The 13,271-nt window shown below is 38.9% G+C and overlaps 1 protein-coding gene across 1 annotated transcript in view; it reads left to right on the top strand.

Moving 5' to 3' along the window:
- The window catches only part of VAPB (VAMP associated protein B and C), a 64,609-nt gene extending 52,965 nt beyond the window's left edge, over positions 1-11,644 (top strand). The window contains exons 4-6 of the mRNA XM_072633444.1: positions 2,406-2,486; positions 4,159-4,335; positions 10,043-11,644. Of these exons, the coding sequence (XP_072489545.1) occupies positions 2,406-2,486; positions 4,159-4,335; positions 10,043-10,201 (417 nt within the window). The 3' untranslated portion in view covers positions 10,202-11,644. The remainder of the gene's footprint in view (positions 1-2,405; positions 2,487-4,158; positions 4,336-10,042) is intronic.
- Positions 11,645-13,271: the final 1,627 nt, after the last annotated feature.

Below are 13,271 nucleotides of genomic sequence, written 5' to 3'. Positions count from 1 at the left end.
CCCCTTAAAAGACATTTACATGATAACTTTATTATATATTTAAAAGGAATGGCAAGTTGTACATAATAGATTCAGTTTCATGTGCAATTATCTTTTTATTACACTATATTATGGTGGGGGAAAGGAAGAAAGAGAGTATCCACGGGGTCTGAGCACATTATCTAATAAAAGACATACTACCTAAGAGATGAGAAGACACTCTCATAGACAGGTGCTATTCTGTCCACACGTTAGGGGAACAAAAGGGAGGGGTGAGGAGTTACAGATTATAAAAGGGAGATCCTCATTCAAGGGAACAAAATGTAATTGAAGAGGGCTATCCCTTTAGAAGGGGACATCTGGTCACCTTAGGATAAACAGATGCAACAAATTATATGTCCCACAAAGCTTTCAACACTTTACAGCCAGCCAACTCAAAATAGAACGGTAGGTTCATCCAGGGAATGGAGACAGGCTATTCAGTTATCTAGTTGTCATTCACTTAAATTATCCTTCATAAATACATCTATTTATAGATAGATCTATCAGAGCATTATTCTACAGACTATTCCCACTCGAACCTCTTCATCCCACCCCCCCCACCCCCCCCAGTATGTATCCATATGGCATTTTCATTCAGACCTTCCTTCATCAGAACATAGCTGGCAGGCAGAATTCTGGTTTAACCTGTGGTACATTGTAACTAGAAACTTTGGATGGTTTCACGTAGAGATAAATTAAAGAAGAGCTGGTTCCATATTAACCTTTCACTCTCAAATTTGAAGGGGAACTGGATGGTGTTAGTAGGCTATCTTCCCTTTTGTAGAGTTAATAACAAGAGGCCCCTCAAATACTTTACCTTTTACCTAGTGCATTATTGAGGTGATTTTCTAGTTTATGCTTCTCCTTAATCGGGTAAATTGGGGTATTAGAGGTTTTTGATTTTTCAGAGGTTTTGATTGTTCTTTTCCCTTTTGCTTTGAAATGTATGTTTTCTTCCTGATTCAACAAATTGTGTTTTTTTTTTCATCTAGGATTGATAATAAAATGAGTTTTTTATGTCCTGAATATTTCACTAACAATTATCAGCAGAGAGTTCAACCTAGACATGGCCTTAAGTTATAAGGGGAAAGCAACCTGAAATGTAAAATATTCAGTGAATTATTTTCACCCAAATAATAGCAGGTTTAACTGGTGTAGCAGAAAAAGTCATGGTGTGAAAAGTAACTTAATTTTGTTTTCTCAGTCTAGAGGTTTCCATGACAGGTTTGGCAAAGGGTTACTTTTGGGCTTGAAATGTGTTGATGGAACCCATACAGATGCTGCTCCAGGAGTATGAAATGCCTTCTAGAGCAGCACAAGGCATATATATATATCATTTTGTTTTTTGCAGTATAAAATAAATTAAGCCTAATTTCATACAGAGATTGCTTTACATAATATATATATTTGCTGTAACATGAAATAGATCTGATTTGTCTTGACTCTGGGAAGAGTGCATAGCCCCTAAGTGCCATTGGCTTGTAAGTTGGTGAATGATGATTAGGCTAAAAACATATGGAAGGGCAAGAGTTAATGAATATTTCTTTGCTGTCACCAGCTAGTTGTGCTTCTACTCTTCCAAGGTACTTCTCTTTGAGGCTTCTCTTCCAGATTCAGCCACAGTCACATGTGCTACCAGTATCCCACCTTCTTGCCTTAATTATGTACCCATTTCTAGGCACGTCAGCAACTTTATCTGACACCGTCACCATTGTGCAGGGTATCCTGCTCCTACTTGAAAAGACAATTCTCCCTTTTCATTCCTCTTTGTTTTATTATCTCCCTGGTTTGTATACCCCATATCTGGCCTCTTTCTTCTGTCAAACTCAAGGAAGAGAGAGAGCCTTCCTTTCTCCTTTTCCTAAAATAATTGGTCACCAGCATTAAAACTTTTCCACAAAACCCTTCTTTTACATCCCAAGAAACATCAGGGTTCTACAGAACACAGTTTGGGAAAACATCCTAATGTAAGGTAGGACTTCCTTGCTTTGGCATAATATGTTCCCAGAGCAAAAGAAAGTTAGATGCTACCTGTCTCAATAGGCATTAAAGGGTTTCACTAAGGACTATAATTTGAAAAGATTTTCTCTTTGCCACAGCAATCTTTTCACTAAGATTTGTACTCAGTTCCTGAAGGAACATTTTATCCTAATAAGGAAAGTTTTAAGACAGTGTGGCTTTGGGATTTGTGTTTATATTACAATAAATTAATGTATTTAATTTTATGATTTTTTAAATTCAGACTTTATTATACTGCATTTATTTTTAAAGTCTTCATTTGGGCTTTTATGTACATTTTTCTGAAGCTAGTTATAGGAAGAAATTCCTAATTCTTTTCCCAGCAACTTTATTATGTCCTGATTATCAAATTTAAATTGTTTTAGTGGAAGGAGGCAAAACCAGAAGATCTTATGGATTCAAAACTTAGATGTGTGTTTGAATTGCCAGCAGAGAATGATAAACCGGTAAGTAGTTTAATGATGGATTAATGTTTTGGGCTGATTCTTGTTCACATCCTCTAGTTCCCACAAAATTAGGATTTCATTTGGTATGTTATCTCCTTCCTCTGGCTGATGTTTAAGGAAATGAAATTGAAATCAACAAATATATGAGATTTTACGCAAGTCAGCTTTGGAAACACTTAACTTTTCCTTCTCTCAAGAAACTAGAATTGATAGGATATTATGTTATATGTTGAAGTTTAAGTGTTGAAAGGTTATAAAAGTGAAAGGAGTAATTTGCTGCCTTGACTGGCAGGATGATAAACTGAGGATCTGGTGAGTCATAGAGTGAGTGCACCCTGAAACTGGTAACCACCACTCCTCTCATGCCTTTATCTCAGCTAGATTTTTCTGTCCAAATACCTGCTTTTGAGGCTTGAGATAAGTGTATGAATTTCAGTAGATGATTTTGTTTCTTCCATGTCAACACATACTTTTAAAAAGCATCAAAACCAGTTGATCAGAAATATTAACCTGGTTTCAAGTCCCCTCACTATCCTGGCTGCCCTACTCTTGCTATACTCCAGCTTCTCAGAGTCCTCCCTAAAATGTACCCATCTTAAACAGTATTTTAAACGTGCAGAGTAGGAAGCATCATGAGACAGTAGAAATTGCGCTAGAGTAGACATCAAAGGACCTAGGTTTTAATCCTACCTCTGACACTGCCTTAACTTGGACAAATCACTTGACTTCCCCAGGCCTCCGTTTTCTCATCCATAAAATGAAGAGGTTACGCTTGTTGGCCTCTGAAGTCCCTTTTACCTCTAGACTTATGATCCTATAATACCACTGGAGGGTAGATGATGGAAGAAGTTAACCTATTTGAAATTATTACCAATTACTGTCTAGAGGTAAGGAGCAGATGTTCCTTAACTTTGTTGCAGTAACAGAGAGTTAAGCCTTTAATCTGTACCACCTTCACTCATGGTATTTCAGTGATCTATTCCTTGAACCAGCTCAGTACTTCCTCTTTGCAAGATCATCCACCTACTTCTTGGAACTACTAATGATTATTTGTTTTTCATCCTTTCAGTAAGTGCACTGGACAGGGAGTTTAGGGAACCTGGATGCTAGTCCTCGACCCTGCTACTAACTTACTAGCTATTTGACTTTCAGTGTTCATTTCCCCCTCTGTGAACTTTAGTTCTCCTTCATCTATAAAGGAGTTGAAGCTAGATGACCTCCAAGGTCTCTTCCAGCTCTAAAATTCTGTGCTTCAGTAAAATAAATCACCTTCTCTCCAGCCCTGTCCTTTGTCTAATCACTGTGGAGACTTTTCCAGATTTTTTTCCCCAAAATCACTTGTCATCAATTCTTCCTCAGCTTATACATTTATGGCATCCTAATTTTTCTATAGCAGGAATTTGAAAGTATGATGTACTTTTCCTCCATGCTGTGAAGTGTTAGCCTCAGCATGATTTCCTTCTCTAGTCTTAACTAAAATTTCTTGGGTCCAGTTGCTTATTAAATGAACATTGAGATACTGACTGGCTAAAATGCTCCATTAAATGATCCATTTGATAATTTGCCACATGGATGAAATTCTACCATGTGCAACCTTTACTGAGAATTTTGATTTTTTCCCTCCCCTAAGTGTTTTAGTCTGACAGTTTTTCTCTCATTTACTTTTGAGCAGCATGATGTAGAAATAAATAAAATTATGTCCACAACGGCAACAAAGACAGAATCATCTGTTATGTCTAAATCTATAAGTTCCTCTTTGGATGATACTGAAGCTAAGAAAGTAATGGAAGAATGTAAAAGGCTGCAAGTAGAAGTTCAGAGGTTACAGGAGGAAAACAAACAATTTAAGGTAAAAGAGGGTTTTCTGGCATTCTCCTAATGGGTGAGCACAGACCTTCTCTGGCTTTGGAACATACAGGGAACAGTTGTTCAGTTCAGCCAATGTTTACTGAATGCCTACGCTGGGCAAGGTAGGGGATTGGGAGGGGGGTAGGGGAGGGAGTGGTGTTTCAATATTAAATCAGACACATTCCCTGTCCTTAAAGGAATGTCCAGTCTCTTTGAGGGGAGGAGATGTGGGATGAGACAGATAATGGTCATGAAAATAAAAGTCCTCTAAGAAAGGCAACACGTGCTTTGGAAAGGATGCTAGATTTAAAGCAAATCTCATTATTGTCATTTGCTACCAGTGTAACTTTGGGCAAGTCCCTTAACCTCCCTGGGCCTCAGTTTCCAAGGAATATGTACAATGAGGGGGTTGGATTAGCTGGCCTTTAAGGTCCTCTCTGGCTCTAAATTTATGATCCTAAATATGTGATAGGGTGCTAGGAGAGCTCACCTGAGAAAAATATCCTGTCTTCTGATAGGGTAAAGTGTTAATGCCCAGCCCAATTGTAGAGCACACTGTATAGTCAATATTCAACAGTGGTGAAGCCTTTCAGACACAGAAATCTTTCAACCGTGATTTTGTGGAAGATATTTCTAATTAATCATCTCAGACCTGAGTATTGTTGCAGAAATGATGCGGATTTTTTTAAAGTTAGTTTTTAAATCTTATTTGTGTCCAGACATGTAACAGTTTCTGGTTTCATGTATATTTTCTTTTTTGGCACAGTCCTCTCCATTGGGGACCACCCCTTCCATTCATCTGAGGGCCAGGAAAGAGGGGTTGGTGTCCTAACTTTCTCTATCCAGACCACTGTTCTCCTCCCTCTACAGCCCTTCCTCCATTGACATTCACACAGTTCATTTATACCATCCTCTTCTCACGTTCTTGTTGTTGTCAATGTCGTTGCTGGAAGTACCTACTTCCAGGTTCCTTCCTTAGCTTTCATAAAGATTTTATTACCTGATGCATGGTTTTCCTCTCCTCTTTCCCCTCCATCATGAATAGGGACTTCATTATCCATGTTCATGTGTCATATTAACACTCAAACTACATAATTCCTCAATCTCCCCAAATCCAACAGCCTCCTTCACCACCCCATGTAACACGCCACACTTTAACCTGATCTCATGAGTGTTCTTCAGCTTTCAGAACTGTCCAGTTTCAATTCCACTGCTTGACTACAACATTGTTGCTCTCGACCTCGTTCTTTCCTTATTCTGACCAAAACTATTATTGGTCTTCTATATGGCTTCCAGTCCCTGGATCCTCATTCTCTCTGTGTATCATCCCTGTTCTGACTCCAATAGCCTCTAATACCTCTACTTGATCACATAGTTTGTCTCTTTAATGATTTCAGTTTCCTAAAAACCCTTTGCCTCGTTTAACTTCTGCTGTTTGTGTCCTGCTAATAATATTTAAACTCAAAACTCACCACATAGTTTCTGTTCCTTCCTGCTTCCTGACTACTGGACAAAGTTAAAAAATTGAGCTCGGAGAGTTGGCCCTCTACCGATGCAGTAAGTTTCCTATATAGCCTCAGCTGGGTGTCAACTGTTGCCACACAGTTCTTGAATTCTGTTCCTCTCAACTGCCTGAATCACTCTCCAAACAGTTTTCCTCTTAACCTGTTGCCTCTTTCCTCAAGCCTCTGAACTCAGCCCTTTCCCACTTAGTTGACTGTAGAATAACTGACCTCTTATTATACTTCACCAAAAAGATTGAGTCTGTCTTAGAAAATTGAGTCTTGCCTTAGTAGTCCTTCCTTAATTCCTCAAAATTTGCCCAGATCATTACCTGTTCTCTGTTTACCTCCTCTTTCAGAGAGAGAGTATTCTTATTCATCACTAAGGATCATTCCCTTCTCTGAACCTTAGATTCCACATCCCTTAGGATTTTGTTCAAGCTGTCATCCTCTCTCTCTTGTGCATCTTCACTTTCTCCCTTTGTACTGAACTCTTCCCATCTTCCTGTAAATATGGTCAGGTCTCCCCAGTCGTAACAAAGGCTTCCTTTACCCTTCTATGCTGTCCTTTTCTATCGCTGTCTTTTTCCCCAGAGCTAAACTTCTTGGAAAAAGTTGCCCATATATGCTTCCACGTCTATGCCATCTGCTCTGTCATCAGCTCTTTGCAATCTGCTTCCAGCCCACCACTCTACTGACCCATTATCTCAGTGGTTTCCAGGTCCTTACCTCCATTGACATTTTTTTCCCATCATCCTCCTGAACTTATTTGTAGCTTTGACACTGTTGACCATCCTTTGCTTCTTGATACTCTTTCTTGCTCTGCTTTTTCTTTTCTCGAGGAGGTAGCTTAGGTGTAGTGTACAGAGTGTTAGCTTTGGAGTCAAAAAACCTGATACCCAATTCTGTCTTAAACATGTTACTATCTGTGTGACATTTAAGCCTGAACAGCTTGTTGTTACTGGGCCAGTGAGGACAGTCATACTTTTACTTTGTTCACAGAGTTTTTATGAGGCTCATGTGAAAAACTAATTGTGTATATGTGTGTGTGTGTGTGTGTCATATGTCTGTAGCATTTTGCAAACTTTAAAGCACTCTACAAATACCAGTTCTATTTCAGGGGCATTTTACATTTTATTTCTCATACTTCTTCAACAGTTCTTTTTCTAGCTTCTCTATTAGTTTCTTTTCCTAACCCCTTAAAGTATATATTTCCAAATTTCTGCCTATGTCTCTCTTCTCTTGTCTCTTTAAATTCTGTTCCTTGGTGATCTTATCTACTCCTACATGGTTTCCACAAGCATATCACCACAGATTATTGACTCTGAGATTTATTTCAGTTCCATATATCCAGTTGCCTAGAGAACCTGTCTACCTGAATGTCCCACCAATGCATCATATTCACCATGTCTAAAATAAACTTTTATTTTTTTTGTCAAAATCCCTTGTGTCCCTCCTTGTCTGCTACTACAAATCCTACCTTAACTTAAGCTTTCTTTAGTACTATCCTCAGCTATGCTGCAAAGGCCTCCTGACAGGTCTTTTTATCTCTATTCCTTCTCATATTCATTCTCTCTCTCTCTCTCTCTCTCTCTCTCTCTCTCTCTCTCTCTCTCTCTCTCTCTCTACCCCTCTCTCCTCCCCCCTCCTCCCTTTCTCACCTCCCTTTCTCTCCTCCCTCCTTCTTCGTCTCCCTCCCTTCTCTCTTTCTCCCTCATTCATTCTTCATGCCCACTGTCAGGTCAATCTTTCTTATGCATATATCTAGTCATGTCACCCTTCTACTCAGATACTTTTCTATGGGCTCCCTATTACCCACCAAGTCAATTCCAGACTCCTTAACCTAGCATGCAAGTTCCTCCATAATCTTGTACCACCCTACTTTTCTAGCCTATTTTTAATATGTCACACTATCTAGAGTTTTAAGAATTAAAATCAAGAAGGACCTGGGTTGGAATCTCACTTCCAACATTTACTAGCTATGTGACCATAAGCATGTCACTTACCTTTCCTAAGCCTCCATTTCCTTATCTGTAGAATGGGAATAATAATAACATTTATGGTACCTGCCTCTCAAGGTTGTTGTGAGGGTTGAGATGATGTATTTAATGTGCTTTGAAAATCTTAAAATATAGTACGTGTCAGCTATCATTGCTATTATATTCCCTTCCTTGTACTTTGTACCTCAGCCAGACTGGAACTACCATCCCCTTTACATTATACAGTTTTCCCACCTTTGTCTTTGCTTACACTTGCCTTATGCCTGGAATCCTCAAGCTCACTCCATTCTTCTCCCTGTGGTCACTTCCTTCCAACTAAATTCATGCCCATCCTTCAAAACACAATTCCAGTTCTGCTTCCTACAGGAAGCCATCCCAAAATGAGTAGTGAAGTGACCTCCTCTCACAGAGAATTTTGTTTTTACCTTAGGTATACAACACATTATTTTTAAATTATTGATGTTTGTGTATATATTATTCCCCAACCATAACTGTAAGTACTTTGAATGCATAGATCTCTTTTCCTTCTCCACACAGGCACATGAACAATATTAGACTTTTCAACCCCTGTCCCTTTCTGCTGTGCATAGTATAAATCTCTCCACCCTAGAGCTGCTCTGGGAAACCAATGGGATTGAGCTTTCCTTTTCATTCATTCACAGTGCTTAGATGTAGGCACATTGACTCCTGAGAAAATGTCATCTGTCATCAGCTTCCTTATCTGCAGCATTTGTAATTTATAAGCACAGATGACTTCTTAGAAAAGGATATTTTGAATGTGAAGCTTAAGGGTTTTGTTGTTTTGTTTTGGTTTTTAATTTTATCTCCCCCCAAAAAAAAGATTTTTAAAATGTATGTACATATATTTAATACATACACATCTGTTTTCTTTTAGTGTATTCCTGCTCAGAAATGATTTTTTCTACTTTTTGTGTGACAAATAAGTAGAAATAGCCTCTACACAAAGTAAATAAAAATGTATTCTTTGTCATACTGAATTTTGAAGTTAATCACATTACAGTGATATAATTGTGCTGCAGTCTGATTAGCCAATTGGTGTTAGGGAGACACTGAAGAGATTTCTTATATCTCTTCATGGAGGGAATGGTGTGTCTGCATGTGTCCGTGTGTGTATGGGGGTGGAAAGAAGTATAGGAGCCTGATGAGATAAAAATCATATTTGAGTTTATATTAAAGAATGCAACTTTTTTCATTAACAATATCCGTAAAATTCACTTCTTTGTGAATCAACAAGTATTGTTGCCTTCAGTATTAAAAAATTTTCAGGACTTCTAACCTTCAGATTTCTTATTGTACTTGTGCCTTCAGAGCTAACAGGTTATCATTGAAACATAGGCTATTAGAGCTAAAAGGGTATTAAAGGTATCTAGTCACTCCTCCTTCCATTCTACCAAGGCAGAAATTGGGGCCCAGAGAAAGGGTTGGCAACATGAATTATTTATGGAGAAGTGAACCAGGCATCATGGCTGACAATTTTTTCTAAATTATAGGATCATAGATTTAGAGCTGATTGGAACCTTAGAAGCCATCTAACCCAACTCCCTCCATTTTACAGTTGAGATTGAGATGAAGTTGCTTGCCCAAGGTCACTACATAGAATAAGTAGTGGGATTTGAATCCAGGCCCTCTGAATTCAAAGCCAGTGCTTTTCCTACTCTTGTCACATTGTGGCATAATGAAACATTAATTGTGGGAATCAGAAAACCTAGCTTCTCTTTATACCTCTGCTCTATTACCTGTGTGGTCATATAACTTATCTTGACCTCCTTTTCTTACCTCTATTCAGTGAGAAAGTTGGGCTAGATCAAGGGTCAGCCAACTATGGCCTAGCCAGCACAGAGCTAAGAACAGTTCGTACATTTTTTAATATGATAAAACTTTCTTTAAAAATGTAAAAAAATATTCTTAACTCATGGGCCTTCACATCTGCAGTGCACCCTGGCTTAGATGTTAGCTAAGATTCCTTCCAGCACTCAGTTCTATCATCCCAGAAATAGTTCTAGCATTAATACTAACATTATGTCATGATTATGACAATTGGCTGTGTCCTGTTGGAGGGGTAGGGAGTGGTAAGTCAGTCATTTGGAGGTGAAAATAGTCAAGCCATAATCATATAATCAATGAACAACCAGCTCTTATTTCTAGTACCTTGGGCTTTTTTGTAAATGTGGATTTGCTCTGACAGGAAGAAGATGGCTTGCGGATGAGGAAGACCCTACAGAGCAACAGTCCAGCTTCCACTTCAGCCACTGTTGTGAAGGAAGAAGGGCTCAGTACCCGATTGCTGGCTTTGGTCGTCTTGTTCTTTATCGTCGGTGTAATTATAGGGAAAATCGCCTTATAGAGGCAGCATGCAAAGGCTGGTAAATTGGATTGATGGATCTGCCATATCATGGGATTTAAATTTATTCATAACAAAGAAATTAATGTATGACATCTCACAGGTCTTGCCTTTAAATTACCCCCCTTCCCCCTGCACAAATATAACATAACATAATCTCCTAGAAAGTTTGAAATGTACAGTGAGTAATTGGGGCAAAAACCAAATGCAGAAAGAATGATCTTTACTAAATGACAAGGAAAATCATGGTTAATACTCAAATGATAAGTTGTAAATGCAGTTTTAAACATTTTTAGACCTTGGTACATGTTGCTGGATTACCTCTTTTAAAATGAGAAACTGGTTCCTTAACTGCTAGAGCTCCCCTTTCAGATAGTGGAACCAGAGCTAAGCAGGAAGGGTCAGGAATCTCTGTAAAATATATTAATCCACCATACATACTGCTCATAAACTTAAGAGTTTGTCCATGTCTTCAGTTCTGTGCAAGTTACCAATTATTTTTTGGAAACTTAAGTGAATCGAGTCAGAAGCTGAAAAGAATGAAGTGACAGCATTGAATGTGCTAGTCACCAGTAGAGGCATATGTTGATTAATGGTACACAACATTTTAGGAGAAAGGTCATTGCCTTGTTCTCTTAAAGGGACCAAGCTAAACTGCTGTTGGTTCGTTTAGTTGAATTAAACTGTTATTCAGAGATGTTTAATGCCTATTTAACTTATTTAATGTATTTCATCTCATGTTTCCTTATTGTCACAAGGTTATGACTAATGCTATGGCATAGAAATCACCGCTCTAAGGCTGGTGGGTTGACCTGTCGTTGCTGCCGGAGAGCTATGGGATCCTTCTGTCTCCTACTGTTTTTTGGGGGGGGGCACTATGTAAATGTGGACTTCTGATTTATTTGAACATTGGAAAACAACGGTCAGGAAATGTTTTTCTATGTAAATAAATAACATCTATCTTGGGGAAGGGAGGGAAATTATACCAGTAGTAATAATAGTCAACTCTTGATTACCCTGCTGATGGAGGGGGTAGCCATAGTGCAAATAACTGTTAAAAAATGTCATTTTAATGTCACTCTTGAATTCATCCTATTTCACCTTCCCTCAGTGTGCTTGGCCTTTATTCCTGTTCCCCATCCTCACCCCCCACCCCATTTTGGCCCTTAATTGGAGTAGCAACATGGAAAGTTATCCCAGTAGTATGAAGGGGACAGTATTCTAGATGTGGCTAAGGGAAGTAGTCCTGGAGACAACTAGGAGGCAGGAGAGAGGGAACTCACCCCAAATGAGGGGCTTGCAGTCAGGAAAAACCTTCCCCCAACTAACCTACAAAGCAGTTAATTGAGAGTTGACTGTAAATTAGTTCTATGCCGTAAATGACCAATCCTGTTGGACTATGTAGCATCTTTAAAAAAAAAAAATTAAATAAAGCCCCAAAATGAAGATTTCTTTTGTTATTTTGTCACATTTGCAAGAGAAAAATTAATTAAAAATGACAGGCACTATCTGTTTTTGTTTCATAATGCTTCTCATTTAGCAGTGTCTTCTTAGATCTTCTTGGTCTTGACTGAAAGACCTACAGTTGAAATTGCTAAAATGTTAAGTGGTCAACTGCTTGTTAAAGATGGGAATCTTCAAGGCCTATTGCCTCCATTCAAGTCTATAATTTTTCAGTTACTGTATATCCAGGGAAGGAAACCTTCTTTCTTAAGTGAAGGAGCTGAAATAATTAAGAAGTGAAATTAGGCTCTATTGACTGGTCATGGACTGGACTGTGCATTTAGCTGTTAGAAAAGATGATGAGAAGAGTAAAGATGGACTAGTTCAACTAAGAAACTTAGCATGACCCAAGTAGTTTCGGTGCTTCCCGGAACAGGATCTTCCTTGGGGGCAGGGGACTGGTTCAGCAAACCGCTCTGAACCTCGCTGCCCTTGAACTCCCTTCTCATGCACCGTGAGCTCCTGTGGTGAACAGAGCTGTAAACTTGAACATGTGGCGCTACAAGCCTCTTTGTTTAATCTGGCCTCCAGTGTTGCTATAGAAGGAAGGATCAAATACTTCCTCATGAAAGAGAATCAAAATATAGGGTGTCTCAAAAGTCTTGGTGAACTTTTAGGCTTAAATAGTTAAGTGAAGTTTCAAGTTGAAATAGCTTAAAACCTCACAAAGACTTTTGGGACACCCTGTAATGATGTGGGTGCAAAAACCACATCTTAAAATTGGGTTAAACAAAGTAAAAGATATCCATAATAGTTGTTAAAATTTGTGCGCGCACGTGTGTGTGTGTTTTCCCAGCTTCTATGTAGGACTTCATACAACTAAGAGAAGGGTATATTACTTCTTGAATTGAGATTTTAAGATTCTCTTTGCCCTTTTTTTCTGCCTAAACTTTGAGAAAGGCAGTACTGTCCCAGTAAACTTAGAAGGACATTGGTGATTAGGCTGAGGTTTTTTGGGGCGGGGAGGGAGGTATAAGAGCCACTGAGTTCCAGAGTTTCTAAAATTCCACCCTATCTATGGAGAATTTGCCCCCATTTAATAGAAGAAATGTGTTTTGATTAAAATTTAAATACAAAGATGTCAGTTCCTTCTCCTGTCAGCCTACGAACACTTTCCTTTTGTTTTACTTGTTGGCTAGGGTTCTGTTCTGTGTTTGTTTTTGTGAGGTGAGGGAGAAGTTGGTTTTCTATCATTTATTATTAGTAAAGAGTGTAAAATTCAGGGCCTTAAGGTAGCCAAAGAATATGCCAGAGAAAGGGTAACAGGCATCCGGGAGCATCAGTGTTTCTGGTATCTTATCAGCCATGATGGGTGGGGGGCAGGGAGGGGGAGTGGGTAAGGTGAGAGATGGAAACAGGAGAGGGGAAGAGAGAGGTGATTTTGACAAGTGGCTTGTTCCAAACAGTGAAGGGAGAAGTGAAGCCATTAAAAGCTAGGAGTGGAAGAGAAGGACCAGTGAGCAAGGACAGCCCCCAGTGAGTGATGATTTGGAAGTGAGGAGCAGGATAGGATTATTCTCTGCTCTTAAATTACAAACCACTCCTCAGGTCTCTGCCCTTGCCCTCTAAT

The sequence above is a fragment of the Notamacropus eugenii genome, chromosome 1, assembly GCF_028372415.1.
Source record: "Notamacropus eugenii isolate mMacEug1 chromosome 1, mMacEug1.pri_v2, whole genome shotgun sequence".
Taxonomy (NCBI): Eukaryota; Metazoa; Chordata; class Mammalia; order Diprotodontia; family Macropodidae; genus Notamacropus; species Notamacropus eugenii.
This window is presented reverse-complemented; position numbering and strand designations above follow the sequence as displayed.